Source organism: Vipera ursinii (genome assembly GCF_947247035.1).
Source record: "Vipera ursinii genome assembly, chromosome: 3".
Taxonomy (NCBI): domain Eukaryota; kingdom Metazoa; phylum Chordata; class Lepidosauria; order Squamata; family Viperidae; genus Vipera; species Vipera ursinii.
In genome coordinates, this window is record NC_139516.1 from 204,870,773 (window position 1) to 204,893,363 (window position 22,591).

The window sequence follows — 22,591 nt, forward strand, 5'->3', positions numbered from 1 at the left end:
TGTCTGCTTTGAAAAGCTATGTTTTTACTGTTCTCCAGAAATCTAGTAAGCAAGGAATGGCTCAATATCTAGGACTTCTCTGTTCCAAAGGAGGGGAGCCAAGACTGTTGTGATTCAGGGTCAGCCTGTGGGTTCGGCAGTTGGGTCGGACGACTCAGAGGAGGAGGAAGGGGTGTTGAAGAGCTTGCTGATGATGGCCTTGAGGCTCCGCAGAGCCCTCAGCCAGGCCCCTCCCACCTGGTCACGACGGAGACCCAGCTGTGTGAGCCTGACAGCGTGGATGAAGATGACCCACAGCTGGCCCTGTTCAAGGACGCCCGACGCAGGAGGCAGTCAGTCAGGAGTAAACAGAGGAAGGCAATGGGGCACCTCGGAAGGAGGCAGAGAGAGGCCACGCCCTGAACTGTATTTAAGGGGAATGTGTGGTAGGGCTGGTTTGCTGAAGGCAACCGCTTGGAGTTCCTGTTTCATAGCTCCTGTTTCATGGTTGGTGTCTTGTCTTGCTCTGTTTTATGTTAATAAATTTGGCAGGCTTTATTCCAGCCTCTTGCCGTTTGTAAAAAGGGTTGTCCCTGCTTTTGCTGCAGGGCCGGTAGCAGGCTGGTACAGAACAAAGACCAAAAAACCAAAGATCGTTGAAGGTGGCATTCATTTGGTGCTGGGGATTCTCAACCAGACAATCAGTTTGAAGCTATTAAAGCCAGTGCATCTCTACCCATAAGCAGGAATGAAGAAATAAATATAGCTATAAGCAAAGGATCTGAATTTGGAAACTTCTGGCTCGGAGAAATGCATTTCTTAATATCCAGAGAGATGCAAATTTGGAGGGCCAGCTGCGGTTCGGTTCACGTGTTTGTTAGTTTAGAATTTCTAATTTGGCAAACACGGGGGGGGGGGGTGGAAACTCAGTTTAATTTCTCCCCATCTCTCGACTAACATCACAACTATCTGAATGTGTTGCAGGAGAGCAGGGAAAGTGGAATGCGTCTGTATAGGCTGCCTCTGATAAGAAATAAGTAAGTTGGTTGGCAAAGGAGAAATGAGATGAGTGAGCAAAGAAGTCTAAGCCACTCAGCTCTAATTGTGTTAATTGAATAATGCAGACTCCCTAATGAGTCATTCCCAGAATAGTTTGTTCCAGCTCTGAAGCCTAGTTCGGTGCTCGCTGGAAAAGATTTCAGATCCACTGGCTTCTCGAGAGAGGATCACTGAGTCTTTTTTTTTTTTTTTGCTGAAGATGAAGCTTTTGGGATGAGAAGCAAAACTTTTTCCTCCTCAAAGGAAAACAAAAAACAAAACCCACATTGCCTTTTGAGAAAAGCAACTTTGAGGCACTTGGAAGCTGGACCAGAATACAATTTTTGGTGTTACTTGTCAGGGCTTTTCAACCAGTGGTACAATTGGCACCTGGCAGGTGGTACGCGACCATCCTAGAAAAGTGGTAGCGGGAGAGGGGAATGAGCTGAACCGGTGGCAGCACCGCACAAGCCTGAGCGAGAGACGGCTGCAGCTGCGGGGCTGTCGGGGCTCAGCGGAAGCGCCAGGATCAGCGCCAGGCTCCAGCTGGAGCTCGGCACTGATTCTGGCACATCTGCTGAGCCCAGAAGAAGCGCCGATCAGCTGCATCTCCAGGGTCTAGTGATTTACATTCAGATGCCTGGCAACTGATTCATATTTATGATGGTCACAGTGTCCCAGGGTCATGTGAAGTGATCAAAACCTGCTGCAACCACCCAGCAGAGGGGGGGGGGGCAATAAAAACCAAACACTCCCCACCCCACCCCCGCTGCCAATCCTCAACAGAAATGCTCACAACAATGAAAATCTCGGACAGGAGGAAGAGTGCTGCCGGTCGGGCAGGCAGGTGTCTTGCTCAGCTGTGGCTTGGGGGCACTTTTTTCAGTGCCATTCTAACTTTGAACAGTCCCTAAGCGAACTGTTGTAAGTCGAGGACTACCTGTACTTCATCACTTTTTTCCCTCTTTTTTTTTTGGTCATCAAGTTTTTGACCCCTTGCTAGGCGACTGGTGGTCCTCGGATGTTGCCATATCCTAAAAGTGGTACAATGGGTGAAAAGGTTGAAAAGCCCTGTTCCTTGTTACACCCATGTAAATTGCTCTGTCAGCTGCAATGGGCCCAGTAGGCTTCAGGTACAATACAAAGTGCTGGTCACCAACTATAAAGTTCTCCACGGCACAGAGTGAGGATGCTTACGAGACTGCCTTTCTCCTATTGTTTCTGCTTGTTTCTCCACCAAATCTTGCAGAGAGGACATGCTCTGGGTCTCTTCTGGCAAATGATGCCATTTTGCTGGACCCTGAAATTCTGCCTTCTCACCGAGTCTTTTTTATTTTTATTTTTTTATTTTAATTCCATTTATATCCCGCCCTTCTCCGAAGACTCAGGGCGGCTTACAAGCTTAGCAGTAGCCTTCATTCTACGTATATGCCTGCTTATTAGGGCTTTCACACACACACACCCAAGCGGCATTATTACAAAGTCAGCTTATTGCCCCCAACAATCTGGGTCCTCATTTTACCTACCTCGGAAGGATGGAAGGCTGAGTCAACCTTGAGCCTGGTGGGATGCGAACCTGCACTAATTGCAGGCAGCTTGTGTTACTTAAGGAGGCATTAGCCCACTGCTCCACCAAGGCTCTTTTTGCTGAAGATAGAATGGAATAGCACTGGAAGGGACCTTGGAGGTCTTCTAGTCCAGCCCTTTGCTCGAGCAGGAGAACCTATACCGTTTTAGACAAGTGGATGTCCAGTCTCTTCTTAAAAACCTCCAGTGATGGAGCACCCACAATTTCTGAAGCCAAGCTGTTCCATTGGTTGATTGTTCTCACTGTTAGGAAGTTTCGCCTTAATTTCAAGTTGCTTCTCTCTTTGGTCAGTTTCCAAACATTGTTTCTTGTCCTGCCTTCAGGTGCTTTGGAGAATAGGCTAACCCCTTCTTCTTTGTGGCAGCCCCTCAAATACTGGAAGACTGCTATCATGTCACCCCTGTTTCTTCTTTTCTTTAGACTAGCCAAACCCAGGTCCTGCAGCCGTTCTTTGTATGTTTTAATCTCCAGGCCTTGGATCATCTTAGTTGCTCTTCTCTGAACTTTTTCCAAGGTCTCAACATCTTTTTTTTTGTAGTAGGGTGACCAAAATTGGTTGCAGTGTTCCAGGTGTGGTCTTAGTAGGGTTTTGTCAAGCGGTACTAATACTTTGCGTGATCTTGAATGCCAGGTTACACTCAATAGTTGCATCTATGGTTGTGATGTTTCAGGCAGTTTAATGACAAGTTAATAATAATGATATTATTCCTATACAGGTAGCCCTTGACTTACGACCGGCCGCTTAGCAACCATTCAAACTTACGATGTACGTGAAAAGGGAGACTTATGATCCAGATTTAAAGTTCTGATGGTTGCCCCCCACCCCCCATGGTGACATGACCACATTTTTAGTGTTTGGCAACACGACATGGCTGTTTGCAGCATTCCTCAATCGCAGGTCTGCATTTTACGACTGTCATAGCAAACAACGGGTTCCCTTAACAACTGTGGTATTTGTTTTATGACTACTGAATTCATTTAATGATCTCCACAAAAATGGCTGTAAAACCAACCCCTTTTATGATGGTTATAACTTATGACCACAATGGGCAGCGCCCCCCCCGATACAGTCGTAACTCAAGGGCTACCTGTAGTTATGTGATGCTTGACTTGGGCTGCCATAACTGTGTACCATAAATGCCTTATTGGATCAAGATAAAGCTTTATCTAGTTGAAGAATTCCATGTTACAGACAAGAGGTTACCTATGAATTTTTGGGTGGTCTTAGCAGGGGCACAAAAGCTGCTCCTTAGAAGCTGATTCAGAACACAACATCCAACCATGAATGTTTTATTTACTGGCTTATTTGTAAAAAGTACTGGCTGCCATCTTACCGCAGGGTAACTCCTGGTGGCTTACAAAAGCTAAAAGACAGAAATAAAACGTTGGCAAATGTTGGGTGAGAATGAATCAAATGATTCTTTCGGAAAAACCTAGTGCTCTGCCAAAGGAAGCGCAACGTTTTGTTATCAACACGGGTAATTTGATTTAGGACCACAGCTGAGCCCCAAATTTCCCTTGCTTAGCAATTAAGAGTTGTTGGATGAGGTTCGTCCCATTTTACCACCTTTCTTGCCACTGACGTTAAGCGAATCGCTGCAGCTGTTCAAGTCAGTAACACAGATGTTAAGCAATTCTGGCTTCCCCATTGATTTTGCTTGTCAGAAGGTCGCAAAAGACAATCACATCAGTCTGGGACTCTATAACCGTCATAAATAGGAACCAGTTGCCAAGCAGCTGAATTTTGTTCGTGTGACCACAGGGATGCTGTAACAGTTGCAAGTGTGAAAAATGATCATAATTCATTTTTTCCAGTGCCCTTGTAACATCAGTCACTAAATGAATGGTTGTAAGACAAGGATAGGGGACGCGGTGGCTCAGTGGGTTAGGACGCTGAGCTTGTCGATCAGAAGGTCGGCAATTTGGCGGGTCAAATCCCGAGTGCCGCGTAACAGAGTGAGCGCCTGTTACTCGTCCCAGCTTCTGCCAACCTAGCAGTTCGAAAGCATGTAAAAATGCAAGTAGAAAAATAGTGACCACTACGGTGGGAAGGTAATAGCGTTCTGTGCACCTTTGGTGTCTAGTCATGCCGGCCACATGACCATGGAGACGTCCTCGGACAAGCGCTGGCTTTGAAACGGAGATGAGCACCAGCCCCTAGAGTTGGAAACGATTAGCACACATGTGTGGGGGGACCTTTACCTTTACTTTAAGACAAGGATTAACTGTACTCTTTCTAATCACCCACGGAAGGCATATGTAGTCATTTCAGCATGTCTGTACCAAATAATCTAAAGGTGTCCGGCTGAACACATTCTTCTTGACAGGTCATGCTTAACGAAGAAATGGGGAGTGAAGGAGAAAAAGATCTAATAAGCAAGGAGCCTGCCAGTTGCTCACTCAGAATAGCAGAGTTGGAAGAGACCTTGGAGGTCTTTTAGTCCAGGGGTCCCCAACCCCATGTGCATGGACTAGCTCTGGTCCGCAGCACGCTAGAAACCGGTTCATGCAAACAAGCGAAACCCCATCTGGGGGATGCAGGCAACACATGAAAAGAGTGATGGCGAACCTTTTAGAGACCGAGTGCCCAAACTGCAACCCAAAACCCACTTATGTATCGTCGGGTGCCGGGTGGGCATGGCCCATTGGGTGGGCGTGGTTGTGGTGCTAACTTGGTGGGACTCAAAAGTTCAATCAATCAATTCCAACTTTGCGAGGTTTTTTTTTCGTGCGAAAAGTTGAAATTGATTGATTGAACCTTTTTTTTTTTTTTGCACACGGCGGCGGAGGCCTAAAGCGAAAAGGTTTTATAAAACTGAAGGCCAGCTGAAGGCCTAGGACTGGGGCGATGGCACGCGTGCCCACAGAGAGGGCTCGGCGTGCCACCTTTGGCACCCGTGCCATAGGTTCGCCACCACGGCATGAAACCATGCCCACAGAAACACCTCTCTTCAAGGAACCGGTCCCTGGTGCTCAAAACCTTGGGGGCCGCTGTTCTAGTCTAGAGGAGACCGCCTACCATTCTGCCAGTGGCTATCCAGTCTCTTCTTTAAAAACCTCCAGAGATGGAACACCCACAAGCTCTGGAGGCAAGGTGTTAGGAAGTTCCTCCTTAGTTCTAGTTTGATTCTGTCTCTTTGATTACTTTCCATCATCCGTAAACACAACCGGCTTAAACGATTTAGAATTTGCAAGCCACATCATTTGTAATCATTTATAGCACAGAACCTAAACAGGTAACCCAACAGTTAACAGGTGGGCTACTCAAATCAGAGAATTGTACCATCTCACCCATCCCTGCCTTGGTACAAACAGATAACTCACGGGCGGTGAAGTGTCAACCCTGTTGTTCTATGGCAGCCAGACGTTGCTTAATGTCACAACATCACGGAACGGACCAGCACTATATCCTGCAAATGGCGCTCGGCAGCACGTACAATTGCCGTGGCAACAAATCGGATTGCTTGGGATAGAGAGTGCTATTAGGCGCAGGCAAGCCAAGGATAATATAGCCTGAATGGATGCTCAAACGGGCATGTTTTTTTTCTTTTTAGTCGAAAGCCCTGCATAATTTTAAATGCCGCGGAGACATGCAAATAAATAACACGGCAACAAAGATGAATAGGAAGGTGGCTGATGTAAAGGTGAGCGGAAACTGAAATCTCATTGGGGACTAAAGGCACCCGAGCTGAATGCTTATTCAATTTGATATTCTCCTGAAATGAAAATGGTCAATAAACAAATTTAGCAGCTTGCCTAGCTGCTCTTATCCATATGTTTCTACTAGTTTTGTCATTCGGCTGACTGCTGTTGACACCTCAGCTCTGTGTCTCCGGTGGACAACAGTCCGCACCTTTTACCATGACAAATTGCTGTGTTTCTCAGGGTATGTTCAAGTCACATCGGATCAGTGTTTAGACTCCTTCCAAGGGGCTCCTGTTGAACTGAAACTCTCAAATGCCACCTATCCAAAATTTTAATTTTATCTCTCTCTGACAAGAAAAGAAAACAGGTTCATAGCAGCTGTCAAATCACATGGAGATGCCCTTTCATTTTAATTCTTTTTTTAAAAATTCTTCAACGCTGGAGGTTCTTAAGAAGAGACTGGATGTCTGAAATTGTAAAGGGCCTCCTGCTTGAGCATGGGGTTGGACTAGAAGACCTCCAAGGTCCCTTCCAGTTCTATTCTGATTGACGTCCTTGCTTGCATTTACATAAGAAACCCACTTGGATAAATAGTAGGCAATCAAACAGTTGTTATTTTATTTTTATTTATTTTTATTTTAATTCCATTTATATCCCGCCCTTCTCCGAAGACTCAGGGCGGCTTACAAGCTTAGCAGTAGCCTTCATTCTATGTATATGCCTGCTTATTAGGGCTTTCATACACCCCCCAAGCGGCATTATTACAAAGTCAGCTTAATTGCCCCCAACAATCTGGGTCCTCATTTTACCTATGGATGGAAGGCTGAGTGAGGTAAGGTAAAGGTAAAGGTTCCCCCGCACATGTGTGCTAGTCGTTTCCAACTCTAGGGACCGGTGCTCATCTCTGTTTCAAAGCCGAGGAGCCAGCGCTTGTCCGAGGACGTCTCCGTGGTCATGTGGCCGGCATGACTAGACGCCAAAGGTGCACGGAACGCTGTTAACTTCCCACCGTAGTGATCCCTATTTTTCTACTTGCATTTTTACGTGCTTTCGAACTGCTAGGTGGGCAGAAGCTGGGACGAGTAACAGGCGCTCACTCTGTTACGCAGCACTCGGGATTCGACCCGCCAAACTGCCGACCTTCTGATCGACAAGCTCAGCGTCCTAACCCACTAAGCCACCGCGTCCCTTTGTTATGCACTACTTAGTGATACTTCCACTTTTCTCTTTTTCAGCCACAGGTAGTCCTCGACTTAAAAACTTGTTTAGTGACAGTTTAAAGTTACAACAACACTATAAAAAAGTGATCTGTGACCATTGCAGCATTTTTGTGGTCACTGATCAAAACTTGGCAAGTGTCTCATATTTATGACGGCTGCAGTGTCCCCAGGGTCACGTGACCCCATTTTGCGACCTTCTGACGAGCCAAGTCCATAAGGAAGCCAGGTTCACTTAACAACTGCAGTGATTCACTTAACAACTGTGGCAAGACAGGTTGTAAAAGGGGGCAAAAAACAGTTAACAACTGTCTCGCTTAGCAACGGAAATGTTGGGATCAATTGCGATCGTACGTTGAGGACTACCTACTACGCATTCTAACAATTATGGAACTATGCCTTCTACATTTTTTGGCTCAGCAGAATTTTTAAAACTTTGCCCGTTCGATGGCACCTCACTGATGCAATTTTTTTTTTAAAAAAAAATCAGGGACAGAAAATCCACACCGCAGAGGGAAGTAAAATGGTTTCTGTAAAAAAAAAAAAAAGCAAGCACATAGGTATACCAGACATGAGGATTTTAAGAAAAGAATACAGATAATCCTTGAGGTATGACCATAACTGAGCCTGGAATTATGATTATAAGTGATGGTGGTCATAAAGTAGGCTACCATATGACCGGATCATATTTTATGCAGCAAGTGAAGGCAGCAGTCAGAAAGTGAACAGTATAGTCATTAAGCGAACCCCCACAGTTCCATTCTTTGATGTAGGGCGATCTTGGCTGAAAATCAGAAGTAAATGCCAATTTCTGGCAAAAGTTGCCATAAATCACGGTTATATTATCGTGGGGTGCTGCAAACGGTGGTATACGTGGGCCAATTGTCCAGTGCTCAAAATGCAGTCACTTAACTCAGGCACCGGGGGGGGGGAGGAATGTCATAATTTTGGAACTGGGTTGTAAGTAGCATTTTTTTGGGGGGGGGGAGGCATTGTAACTTTGAAAGATTGCTAAACAACTAGTTGTAACTGTAAGGACCCAATACGGGTGAAAGAATGGGTTGTGAGTAATATCACACGTGCACATGTCTACACAGATAGATGCAGAAACACACACACACACACACACACACTTACTTTACTGATAAAAAATTCTGGAAAGAAGGAAAGCCTGGCCCTCTTTCAAAAACTCCTGGCAGAAGGTATTTCAAGATGAGTTTTGTAATTAGGTGAGTAATTAGGACTGAGAGATAAATGGGAGACAATTATCTCCTTCAAGAGCACTGTGGGAGGGGGATTGAAATCTGTCCCTCTCTTTCTGCCCACTCAGATCTAACCTCCCTTTTTGCTTAGAGGGGTTTTTTTAGATGACAAAAGTGGAGATAAAGAGACTCCTTGACACCAATGCATTAAAAGAACCTCCAGTTCTTTTCACTCTTTCAACAGCTGAAAGTCACCGGGCTCAGAGAATGCCACAATATCCCACCCACCCCCCTCACCAAAATGAACAACAACCGACTGACTTTAAAATCATATAACAAATAAATAAATAACAGCATCTGAGGGGGGAAAAACATGGGGAGAATGGATGAGTAGAGATTGAAAAAGCATCCATTCTCCTCGTGGTTCCCCCCCCCCTCAGATGGTGTTATTTATTTATTTACTTGTTAAATGTATTTACATGGCCTTATTTATTTATTATTCAAGGAAATGTCTTTTTCTTCTTAATAATCACTGATAAAGACGGTAGGAGGTTGAAAAGAAAAGAAAAAAAAAGCACAGCAAATCCAAGACCACAACAAGAAAACTATCTTATCACCCATCATGCAAGGAGCAGGCTACAAAGCAAAAGACCATGAGTTCAAGTCCTGCCGTAGCCACGAAAGCCAGCTAGATGCCTTGGGCGAATCACCAGAAGACTCGGAGTTCGAGTCATAAAAGCTGCCAGGATGCCTTTGGGTCGGTCACTTTCTCTCAGCCCAACCTGCCTCACAGGGTTGTTGTTGTGGGGAGACAGGAGGAGGAAAGTGTGTTAGATATTAAGAGCAATCCAATGGAATAGCTTGCTTTCAGAAGTTGTGGGTGCTCCATCACTGGAGGCTTTCGAAAAGAGATTCTTTGTCTGAAAGGGTATGAGGCAAGGGTCTTCCAACTTGGCCCTTTTATGACTTGTGGACTTCAACTCCCAGAATTCCTCAGCCAGCGTGCCTGGCTGAGGAATTCTGGGAGCTGAAGTCCACAAGTCACAAAAGGGCCAAATTTGAAGACCCCTAGTATAAAGCCTCCTGCTTGAGCAGGGGGGTTGGACTAGAACACCTCCAAGGTCCCTTCCAACTCTATTGTTCTCTGTCATGTGAATTATTCGTAAAAATAATTGCTCCACATCCATTTCTGCCATCCTAGCCCAGTGCCGGGGGGGTTGGGCTAGCTACGGAGAAGGCACCTTTCTTTTTTAGCAACATTATGAAGCAGCTTCTGAACCCAGAGAAGAGCCTAGGCATTTATTTAGCTCGACTTAATTGAGTTTCTGCAAGGCTAGCTAAGGAATTGTTCAAGTCCTTCATGTGAGGTAATTTGGTGCTCGCGGCTTGCCAGCTCAATTCCTGGACTCATCGCTTCTTTCGGCAGACAGCCGAGAAACTCAGCAAGATAATCAACAAAAACAGAAGAGGGCCAAGGTGGCAGTCCAAGGCTACAAAGGTGTTTTGATCAGCCTGGAAGCATTTGTCATCGTCACTCGGCGAAAGCGGGACGCAGGCCAGCCTTCTCTGCTCCATGTCACAAGCATTCTTCGGGGGGGGGGGGGGGAGAACGTCTCCAACAGCTTGTGGGGGCAGCTACAACAGGAGTATCAGCCATTGCAAACACTACCAAATGACAGAAGAGAATATTTGTAGCTCAGGGTTGAACTGCGGGGGTCCTTGGTATTCTCCAAGCCTGGTGGTTTTCTTGCAGATATTTCATTACCTGACTAGGTCACATCATCAGTGCTAAAAGGAAATGGGGTTTGCTCAGAGACCACTGAGGACCCTACAAAAGAGGTTTCTTCCCTAGCACTGACTTAAACCCATCGTACCCCAAAATAGTGGTTACGACAGGAGGCTTGATCAAGCTTCATGTCCATATAAGCTGCTTTGCCTGTGAGCTTGATGTACACTTGACTCCTAGACAGTCCACTTATAAACCCACCACATAATTTATCCTTTTAACTGATATTAAAATAAATCTTTAAAATGCATAAGCATAACATAGACCAGGGGTAGGCAAGCTTGGCTCTTTTGCGACTCGTGGACTTCAACTCCCAGAATTCCTGGGCCAGCATGGCTCAGCTTGGAAACCTCTCCCTTTCCCCTCAGCATGGCTGGCTCAGGAATTCTGGGAGTTGAAGTCCACGAGTCATAAAAGAGCCAAGGTTGCCTACCCCTGACATAGACCAATATATGGTTTGAAGTCAAAAAAGCAGAGGAAGCGATTCGACAATTAATTGAAGGGGCTTTTTTTCCAAATGGTTTAACCCAAAGTAACACCAGTGTTTTATATAGAATGGTCCGCTTACAGTATTGCCACAGGCTTGTGGGATCTACAGATACGTACATTATTCAAAAGTGTAGTTTATGTGGAAACTATAATCTGTTTTTTTTAATATGATGAAAGCTTTTCTTTTTACTTCTCTGCAAGCAAGAAACACAAAAGTGTAACAGAATAACAGAGTTGGAAGGGACCTTGGAGGTCTTCTAGTCTATCCCCCTTGCTCAGGCAGCAAATCCTATGCCATTTCAGACAATAAAAGTCCAGTCTCTTCTTAAAAACCTCCAGTGCTGGAGCATCCACAAGCTGTTCCACTGGTTAATAGCTCTGTCAGGAAATTCCTCCTTAGTCCTAGGTTGCTTCTCTCCTTGATTAGTTTCCATCCGTTGCTTCTTGTCCTGCCTTCAGGGGATGGGGAAAAACCTTTTAACATTTATGTGAAAGGCCCACTTTCTGATGATGCAGGTACTCCTCGAAGTACAACCATCACAGAGCCTGCCCATTAATGGCTGTTATGTTGCAACGGTTGTTATTTGGCGATCAACCCGATTTTATGACCTTTTTTTGTGTGTGTGTGTGGGGGGTCATTAAACGAACATGGTGTAAAGTAAATGTAGCAGTCGTAAAACCAACACCGTGATGGTTAGCAAATCCATCATATGCTATGGCACAATTTTGCCAAAAAAACATTAAGTAAGTGAATTAACGGAAATTAAGTAAAACATGGTTGCGGGGGAACCGTCGGAACTTCAGATCCACATTGTCATTCCCCATTTTTGGGGTTGGTGGTAATTTCAAAAGGTCACTGCATGATTGGTTGGAAGTTGAGGACTACTTCTGCAGTTTGAACAGGTCAGGTAGGTCTTCTTCAACCATGATGCCTTCAATTAATTGGAGATGGGCTTCCTCATGAAGCCTGATGTGCAACTGCTGTGGGATCCAGATCTTTTTCAGCAATACAGCTAGTCCTGTACTGACTACAATTAAGGCCCAGATTGCTGTTGCTAAGGGAGACAGCTGTTAAATGAGTCTCTGCAGTTGTTAAGTCGGTAACATGTTTGTTAAGGGAATCTGGCTTCCTCAGTGACTTTGCTTGTCAAAAGGTTGCAAAAGGGGATCACAGGACCACGCAGGACACCGCATCCGTTATAAATATGAGCCAGTCGCCAAGCGTCTCAATTTCGATCACCTGACCACGGGGATGGTGCAATGGTTGTAAGTGTGAAAAACGATTGTGTCACTTTTTTTTTTAGCGCTGCTGTAACTTTGAACCATCACTAAATGAACTGCTGTAAGTCTAGGGCAGGGGTAGGCAACATCGGCTCTTTTACGACTCGTGGACTTCCAACTCCTAGAATTCCTGAGCCAGCATGGCTCAGCTTGGAATCCTCTCCCTTTACAACTGCTGGCTCAGGAATTCTGGGAGTTGAAGTCCACGAGTCGTAAAAGAGCCAAGGTTGCCTTCCCCTGGTATAATAATAATAATAATAATAATAATAATAATAATAATAATAATAATAATAATAATAATAATAATAACAACAACAACAACAACAAAACAACAACAAAACAACAACAACAACAACAACAATAATAATAATAATAATAATAATAATAATAATAATAATAATAATAATTAGTAGTAGTAGTAGTAGTAGTAGTAGTTGGAAGGGACCTTGGAGGTCATCTAGTCCAACCCCCTGCTCAGGCAGGAAACTCTATACCATTTCATACAAAAGGCTGTCCAGTCTCTTCTTAAAAACTTCACCGCTTCTGGAGGCAGGTTGTTCCACTGGTTAATTGTTCTAACTGTCTAGGGCTACCGATACTTATTACTAGGTTGATTCAAAGAGCAGTGCTGTATGCATGTATGTATATATTGATTTATTCATCTTCCTTAGTGGCTGCATTTGAAGAATTCAGTAAGGCTCACGTAGCCGGTCCGATTGAAGGGAAGAAGAAAGATTTACACAAAGAGAGGAATCACACAGAGAAGGCTGGTAAGGACAGCAGCTGAGAGAGGAGGAGAGGCAATTCTCACAGCAGCTGGAAATCAACTATCACTTTGATGGTGGAGGGGGGGAGAAGGAAGCAAAAACAGCGCCAAAATAGATTAAGGGATGGAAAAGGGTTGGAATTTCATAGAATAAAGAAAAGAGAGAGAGAGAGGGAGAGGGAGGGAGGGAGAGGGAGTGTTAGTTTAGCTGGGAATGAAAAGTTACCTGTTTCACCACAGTGACGGTTCCTGGGGCCATGGCAACCACAGAAGCTAGAGCAGCACCGTCATGGGGCTCTGATCCCAGCTCAATGATTTGCTGAAGGATGTTGACAGCTGTGGCATCAAGTCTTCCTCCTTATGGGGGAGAAGCATTAAGATTAGCATGGTGAGGATGATGCAAACATGGTGGTACTGTGACCACCATTTCCCCTTACTCGCCTTGCCGCACTGCATCCTCTATGAAACCACTCTACACACTAAAGGTAGTCCTCAATCTACAAGCGTTTTGTTTAGCGAGTTACAATGGCATTGAAGAAGGGTGAGAGAAGGGTGAGGGGTGACATGATAGCAGTGTTCCAATATCTCAGGGGCTGCCACAAAGAAGAGGGAGTCAAGCTATTCTCCAGAGCACCTGAAGGCAGGACAAGAAGCAACGGATGGAAACTAGTCAAGGAGAGAAGCAACCTAGAACTAAGGAGAAACCTTCTAACAGTTAGAACAATTAACCAGTGGAACAACCTGCCTCCAGAAGTGGTGAATGCTCCAACACTGGAAGTTTTTAAGAAGAGACTGGACAGCCATTTGCCTGAAATGGTATAGGGTTTCCTGCCTGAGCAGGGGGTTGGACTAGATGACCTGCAAGGTCCCTTCCAACATTATTATTATTATTATTATTATTATTATTATTATTATTATTATTATTATTATTATTATTATTTATTATTATTATTGGGACTTCCAACTGATCCTCGCACTTACGATTCTCACATCCCCATAGCCACATGATCAAATTTTCAGGTGTTGGGAAACCAGCATGAATTTACAAAGGTTGCAGTATGCTGGGCACATGTGAACGCCACTGCGAACTTCCCAGCCAGCTTCCAACAAGCATGGTCAATGGGGGAAGATGGATTCGTTTAGCGACCGCTCAAGAACTGCAGTGATTTGCTTGACAACCGTGACAAAAACAGCTGTATAACTGGGCGTGATTCACTTAAGAACCACCTTGCCTAGCAAGGGAAGCTCTGGTCTCAATTATGGTAATAAGTCAAGGACTACCTGTAATGCCAAAAATCCCTCCCGTCTTCTGATTCAAACGTCTCACCACCCTCCTTTCATGCTTGCCTTCTCCTTCATGGGAGCTTTATTGCATTTTATTCCAATTTTCCCGCAGCATCTGGTGCAAATTTCCTCTTCAAGTTATTTCATTTTTAATATTAGTTGAATGCTGATGCTGTCTTTTCTTCTTATCTTTTAAATGTGTTAACTGACAGTTTGCCCCAAAGTCACCCAGCTGGCTTTCATGCAAAGGCAGGACTAGAACTCACCATCTTCTAGTCATTGGCCCAAAGTCACCCAGCCAGCTTCCATGCCTTATGGCAGGACTAGAAATCACCGTCTCCTAGTGATTGACCCAAAGTCACCCAGCCGGCTTTCATGCGAAGGCAGGACTAGAACTCACCATCTCCTAGTGATTGGCCCAAAGTCACCCAGCCAGCTTCCATGCCTAAGGCAGGACTAGAAATTACCATCTCCTAGTGATTGGCCCAAAGTCACCCAGCCAGCTTTCATGAGAAGGCAGGACTAGAACTCACTGTCTCCTGGTGATTGGCCCAAAGTCACCCAGCCAGCTTCCATGACTAAGGCAGGACTAGAATTCACTGTCTCCTGGCAATTGGGCCAAAGTCACCCATTGGGTTTTTGTGCCTAATGCAAGACTAGAACTCAAGAGTTTCCTGGTTTCTAGCCTGGTGCCTTAACCACTAGACCAGGGGTAGGCAACCTTGGTTCTTTTATGACTCGTGGACTTCAGCTCCCAGAATTCCTGAGCCAGCCATGCTGAAGGGAAAGGGAGAGGTTTCAAAGCTGAGTCATGCTGGCTTGGGAATTCTGGGAGTTGAAGTCCACAAGTCATAAAAGAGCCAAGGTTGCCTACCCCTGCACTAGATCCAGCTGGCTGAAACATCAATTAAACACCATTTTTTTCAAAGTATTCATTTGGTCTTACTAAGAACATTTTACCATTCTCTGAGGTATATCTCAGGTCCTGCAGAGCGGCAACAGCAGCCTCAGTGCCTTGCAGATCTCCAGCTTCGGTGATATGAAGATATTGCGTAGAGGATTCTTCAGAAATTTCTGTAGCTTGCTGCAAAACAGAAGGCCGTTGGAGAAGAAATGAAGTTAAGAGGCACCAGTATATTACAGAACTGCCAAAACACTTACCTGCGGTTCAAGCTTAAGTATATTTTTTTGAACAGAATGGCATCACAAAATGGCTCTCGACAATGAAACAAGTTAGAATCTTTTGATGTCTGAAGGAGGCAAAGATTCAGCAACAAAAGAACATTTTTTTTTACCAGAAAAGTAATCTGGAAATGACTTGTCAAGGTCAAATACAAGCCAGTTGCACAACGGGGAGATTCTTATCAAACCAATCCTATCTCTCATCGTTATCAACCTCATTAATTTTACTAGTTGGTGCATAAGGATATGCGCATAAAAAAAATCAGTAGGATTATAGGCGTGAAAGGAATCCTTTTGATTAGAAGAAAGCTGCAACTTATCGCATTGCTTTCAATCCAGACTTTGCCTGAAAAACACCAACAGCTGAGGTTCAGGTTCTAGTTTTTAAGTTTAACACGAGTCATTAAGATTTCTACTTATCTTCACAGTCATTTTCCCCCATCGTTTTTTTCAAGGAGAAAAACGAGACCGCAGTCTTATAACCCCCGTTAATAATCTCCATCGAACGCAAGGGGGTTATCTCTAAATAAGTATGTATAAGAAGATTGCACTGCATAACTTTATTGTAAAAAAGGTAAAGGAGACCCCTGTGGATTTTATTCTGCTTCTCGTGACCGACTATAAGGGCGATGCTCATCTCCTTTTCAAGGCCATCTACTGTCCGAAGACGTTTCTGAGATTATGTGGCCAGCATGACATCGTGGGGCACTGAAGTGGTACCTATTAATCTACTTGCGTTTACGTCCTTTTGAAATTCTAGGTTGGCGGAGCTGGGCGAGGACGGAAGCTCACCCCATCCATTGCGTGGCGCTCGGGTTGTGAAACCGGGCTGTCAGCTCTTCAGGCGACAAGCCCAGTGTGTCAACTGCCGAGCCACCGTGCCGCCCTAATTTTATTGTACTAATTAATTTTAACACATTCCCAAGGCCTTTTTAAGAATCCAAGATTCAGCTGTTTTGCGATCGAGCCTCCAATTTTATATTTTACTACGTAGGTAGTCCTCGACGTACGACCAAATTGGGACCAGAATTTCCATCACTAAGTAAGTCTGTTGTGCCTGACTTTGTGACTTTTTTGCCATGGTTATTAAGTGAATCACTACAATTGTTAAGCGGATGACACAGTTGTTAAGCGAATCCAGCTCCCCCCCACTGACTTTACTTGTCAGAAGCCAGATGGTTGTTAAGTGAATGGCATGGTCGTAAAGTGAATCCCCCTTCTCCATTGACTTTACTTGTCAAAAGGTTGTAGAGGGTGATCACGTGATCCTGGCACACTGTGACTGTTATAAATACACGCACATGGCCAAGTGACCAAATTTGGATTCTGTGACTGTGGGAATGTTGTGACAAAGTGCAAAGACCGGTTATAAATGTAAGCACTTTTTCAGTGCCGTTGTAACTTAAACGCTTGTTAAATGAATATTTGTAAGTGGAGGACTAGCGGTAGACACATTAATTTGTGAACTGAATTTGGATATAAATGCATTTCTTACTTCCATTCTATCTTCATCCCCAGTATAATAGCTATTGAAATAAAGCTTGGAAGTCTAACTTTAGAGGGTCTAAACAAGAAACTTCCCATAAATGCATTTGTACAGTGCTGACACTGAGATTCAGCAATTCACCTAACCGACACAAGTAAAAAAAATAATGTTCTGCATTTGGGTCAACTCCCACTAAGAGTGGAACTTCTGTGGGTGAATATATTGAATAGAACGTAATGGATTAAAAGGAACATTCTGCCAAGGAGAAACTGGAGAGGAGCAGAACTAACCTAAAGGATTTTATGGTATTATGGTCTGCCTTTTAAGGTGTGTTTATGTATATATATGTGTGTGTGTGTGTGTGTGTGTGTGTGTGTGTGTGTGTGTGTGTGTATCTATCTATCATCTATCTATCTATCTATCTATCTATCTATCTATCTATCTATCTATCTATCTATCTATCTATCTACCTATCTATCTATCTATCTACCTACCTACCTACCTACCTATCTATGTACACACACTTCCCATATTGATTACAGGTTAAAAAAAAACACCATTAAAATTCTAAAAAAAGAGGAATAAACAAGAATACTAATGTTCCTAGTCCTTTCCCTTAAATCAAGGGTGGCCAACTAAGGCCCCTTTATGACCTGTGGACTGCAACTCCCAGAATTCCTGAGCCAGCTACCCCTGCCTTAAACCTTGCTATCTGGTGCAACATCCCCATGGTCACGTGATCAAAATTTGGACACTTGGCATGTATGTATGACAGTTTCAGTGTCCTGGGATCATGGGACCGCTTTTCAACCCGCTTCTGACGAGCAAAGTCAACAGGGAAGGCAGGTTCACTTCACACACCCCACCCCACCCCGTGTTACTAACTTAACAACTGCAGGGATTCCCTTAACAACTGGGGCAAGAACGGTTGTAAAATGGCAAAGCTCATTTAACAACGATCTTGCTTAGCAAGAAAAATGTTGCGGTCATAAGTCGAAGACTACCTGTATAGAAATGCGACCTGAACTGAGTGTCCCTGTTCTGTACCAGCCTGCTACCGGCCTTGCAGAAAAGGCAACCCCTTTACAGACGGCAAGAGGCTGGAATACGTCTGCCAAATTTATTACAAAAACAAACAAGACACGAACCAAGATACCGGAGCTTTGAAACACTATCTGAGCGGTTGCTTTCAGCAAACCAGCCCTCCCCACACAAGTCCTTTATAAAGAGTTCAGGGCGTGGCCTCTCTCTCCCTCCTTCTGAGAAGCCCCACAGCCTTCCTCTGTTTACTCCTACTTGACTGCCTCCTGCGTCGGGCGTCCTTGAACAGGGCCAGCTGTGGGTCATCTTCATCCACGCTGTCAGGCTCACACAGCTGGGTCTCCACCAGGTGGGAGGGGCCTGGCTGGGGGCTCTGCGGAGCCTCAAAGCCATCATCAGCAAGTTCTTCAACACCCCCTTCCTCCCCCTCATCTGAGTCATCCGACCCAACTGCCGAACCCACAGGCTGACCCTGAATCACAACATGTCCCAACAAAGTGGGATGAGAAGATACATGGTCATTCAAAATGGGGGTCTTCAGCTTGGAGACAGAAACGCCTGGGCTGATGTTGGGAGTTGTGAAAGAAGTTAGCCACATGTGATTGCTATGGCCCCCAATGCCTCATGTATAATTTCAGCCTCATATGAGGCTCCATTATAAAGCAATAAATGACACTGAACAATTCATTTGCATTGGATAACCCTGCCTACGTAAAAACATATAGAAGCAGGATATATATATATTTAATTTTTTTACTTTTCATTTTATAGGACAACGTTGCTCCAATTTTTCCTCCATTCCCCATAACGTTTCAGGGAAAAGGCGATATTTTAGAACAGCTGTTGCAGCTGGCATTTACCTCCCACTTGCCTTCCGCATCCTGCTCCATTATTTTAAGTCCGTGTTTGTTTTTGAGGTGTCTGTTGAATTCCCATTTTGTGCCGTACACAAAGTTGCACACAGGGCACTTAATACCACCTGAGAGGGAAGGAAAAAACAAACAAAGAGTGTATGTTTTAGACCCTGATCAGAGATTAGAATCTGTGCCACAGTTATTAAATGATAAAAAAGAAACATACTGTAAATGTACCAGGATGCAAAGTTTATTTCTTTTTATGATTCCTATCTGTTTCATCCTACTAACCTTTTCGTAGGTTCTGTATTTCTCTCTTCTCCATACAGGTAGTCCTCGACCTACGATCACCCAAAACTTACGATGCTAAGTGAGACCGTTGTTAAGTGAATTTTGACCCGTTTTACGACCTTTCTTGCCATAGTTGTTAAGTGAATCGCTGTGGTTATTAAATTAGTAACACGGTTGTTAAGTGGATCTGCCTTCTCCATTGCCTTTCCTTGTCAGGTCAGAAAAGGTGATCGCATGATCCCGCCACGCTGCAATCACTTGCCAAGCATTCAACTTTTGATCACGCTGCAACAGTTGTAAGTGTGAAAAGCAGTCGTAAGTCACTTTTTTCAGTGATGTTGTAACTCTGAACACTCCCTAAAATGAACTGCTGTAAGATGAGGCCCACCTGTACTAAACAGTCATTTGCCATTTCGTAGAAGGATTTTTGGAAGACGGTTACAAATTGATGGTTGCACAACTATATTTCTGATGAATGTGTCTTACTTGTACGAATATGTGCATTATATATAGCTAGTCCTCACTTAACAGCCCAAATTGGGACTGGCTGCTTGGTCACTAAGCAATGTGGTCATTAAGCAAAGCATCATGTGACTGCAGCAGATTTATGGCCCCACACCCACTGTGGTCGTTATGTGACTCACTCATGGTCGTTAAGTGAGACATCACATGACTGCGGCTTGTGACTTAATGTTGGCTTGTCCATCGACTTGGCTTGTTGGAAGCCAGGCTGTGAACTATGCAAATGGTGAAACTGCCAAGGTTGTGAAGAGCCATCAGTTGTAAAATGCCCGAATTGCACATGACCGTGAGGATGCTATGAGGGTTGTAAGTGTAAGGATTGGTTGTAAAGTTACTTTTCCAGCATAGTTGTAGTTTTGAAGTCAACAGAGCAGAATGCTGTCCCCCAATACATGATGACCTGCTTTACGACCATCAAGTCATAAAACCATAATGGGCAGGCTCCATCAGGGATTTAAGCTGAAGACTACCTGTACACTAATAACCACTAATAAAAATGTTATTTTCATCCCAAACCTTTCTTACATCAGTGCCCTTACCTAAATTATGAATTCTAACATCTATCCCATTGCAATTCTATGGTTCCATATTAAGGTGATTTTATTATGGTTTTATTTTAATTTAATATATTATCTCCTATATTATATTGTTCTCTCTCTCTCTCTCCCTCTCTCTCTCTCTCTCTCTCTCTCTCCTCCCCCTCTCTCTCCTCACTCCCAAGTAGGAGAGGCATTCCATTCTGCTAGTGGAGAAACCTGTGATTACTTTTTTTTGTCAATTGAGAATTACAGATAGTCCTTGATTTGTAATAGTGCATTTGGTGACAAACTGCTCGAACTTACAATAGAACTGAAAAAAAAGTGACTTACGACCATTTTCACACAACCCGTTGCAGCATCCCCATGGTCATGTGAACAAAATTCAGACGCTTGGCAACCGACTCACTCATTCATACATTCATGACGGTTGCAAGGTCTTGGGGTCATGTAATAATAATAATAATAGTAAGTTGGAAGGGACCTTGGAGGTCATCTAGTCCAACCCCCTGCTCAGGCAGGAAACCCTATACCATTTCAGACAAATGGCTGTCCAGTCTCTTCTTAAAAACCTCCAGTGTTGGAGCATTCACCGCTTCTGGAGGCAGGTTGTTCCACTGGTTAATTGTTCTAACTGTCAGGAAGTTTCTCCTTAGTTCCAGGTTGCTTCTCTCCTTGATTAGTTTCCATCTGTTGCTTCTTCTCCTGCCTTCTGGTGTTTTGGAGAATAGCTTGACTCCCTCTTCTTTGTGGCAGCCCCTGAGATACTGGAACACTGCTATCAGGTCACCCCTGTTGCAACCTTCTGTCAATGGGGAAGCCAGATTGACTTAACAACCGTGTTGCTAACTTTAACAACTGCAGTGATTCACTTAACAAATGTGGCAAGAAAGATCGTAAGTTGGAGCAAAGCTCACTTAACAAATGTCTCACTTAGCGACAGAAATTTTGGGCTCTATAGTGGTCATAAGTCGAGAACTGGCAGTACTCTTTGCTAATTCATTTAGGAAAATTAAGTAAAAATTAGGTTCTTTGCTGAAATGTATTGGCCTTCAAGGATTCAAAGACTGGACAGCCACTGTCTAAAATGGTACAGTATAGGGCAGGGGTAGGCAACCTCGGCTCTTTTATGACTCATGGACTTCAACTCCCAGAATTCCTGAGCCAGCCGGCTCAGGAATTCTGGGAGTTGAAGTCCATGAGTCATAAAAGAGCCGAGGTTGCCTACCCCTGGTATAGGGTCTCCTCCTTGAGAAAGGGGTTGGACTAGAAGACCTCCAAGGTCCCTTCCAACACTTATTCTGCATTTTTTTCCTGTATTTTTCTGATTTTCTAGGACCTCCACTACTATTGTCTTTAAATCTGTTAGACAAGACACCTCCCAGATTTTATTTTAAGCTAGATGTGCTTCTCTGTTAAATGCCTTTATATGTCACAAGCAAATGGCTCTTGATACAGGACAAAGCCATTCCCAGTTTCAAAAACCTGAATTAAAATATTCATTCCATATTCCCCTCTTAATAAAAACTCAATTAGAAGACAGACTTTTCCTTCTTTCTTTTAAATTAAAATAACTGCAACAATAACACTTGGTTAATTAAAATAGCCACCTTTGTCACTCTGACTTTAATTAAGGAACAACAAATGAAAGTCTGCCATTGAGCCACTGGCATATTCTGCAGAGTGGTTAATTGACATCACAGCTAAAGAAAATTAATTTCTCTTCAATTCATTAACCACCGTGGCAATAGAGAGCCAAAAGGTCACTGAATGGCGTACCTTATCTGCTTCTGACACCGAGGTACACATAAAATTGAAAGATTTCTCACTTCTGAAACAGCGAGGCAGCCCAATTTTCGGTCGCCCAGATCCCTGAAAAAATGGTCCTTTGGAAATGATTTCATTTATATTTTGCAGGATGGACTGAAAATGTATTCTGAGGATTAATGCAGGGAAAGAGCTCCAGGAACACAAATTGGTTTTGCAAACTCCTGACTGTTCAAATCTGGGAAGAGGAAAATGCGAAGGATGCCAGGGAGATATTTACTGAAAACAGTGCAATATTTATGTAGCTGGAACCCCAAGAGGGTTTGCTGTACAGAGTGGCTCATACTTAAAGTGATTTGAACTTCACTGTACAAACCTATCTATATATTGTGACCAATATTATAGTCCTACTGTTTTCTTTCAGGGGTAAGGTAAAAACAGGTTGGGGGATTCTTATAGAGATTGGCGCACCCTGCCTCACTTTATCATATCTGTACATTCAAAAACACTGGAAGTTTTTAAGAAGAGACTGGACAGCCATTTGTCTGAAATAGTATAGGGCACGGGTTGGCAACCCGCGGCTCCGGAGCCGCATGTGGCTCTTTGAGCCGTCTCCTGCGGCTCCCAGCCGCCCGGT

The 22,591-nt window shown here is 44.1% G+C and overlaps 1 protein-coding gene across 1 annotated transcript in view; it reads right to left on the minus strand.

Moving 5' to 3' along the window:
• The window catches only part of ZFAT (zinc finger and AT-hook domain containing), a 133,377-nt gene that overhangs the window by 16,194 nt on the left and 94,592 nt on the right, over positions 1–22,591 (minus strand). Inside the window, exons 13-15 of the mRNA XM_083360036.1 lie at positions 18,845–18,963; positions 15,236–15,359; positions 13,218–13,348 (exon numbers count right to left, since the gene is read on the minus strand). Coding sequence (XP_083216162.1) covers positions 13,218–13,348; positions 15,236–15,359; positions 18,845–18,963 — 374 coding nt within the window. The remainder of the gene's footprint in view (positions 1–13,217; positions 13,349–15,235; positions 15,360–18,844; positions 18,964–22,591) is intronic.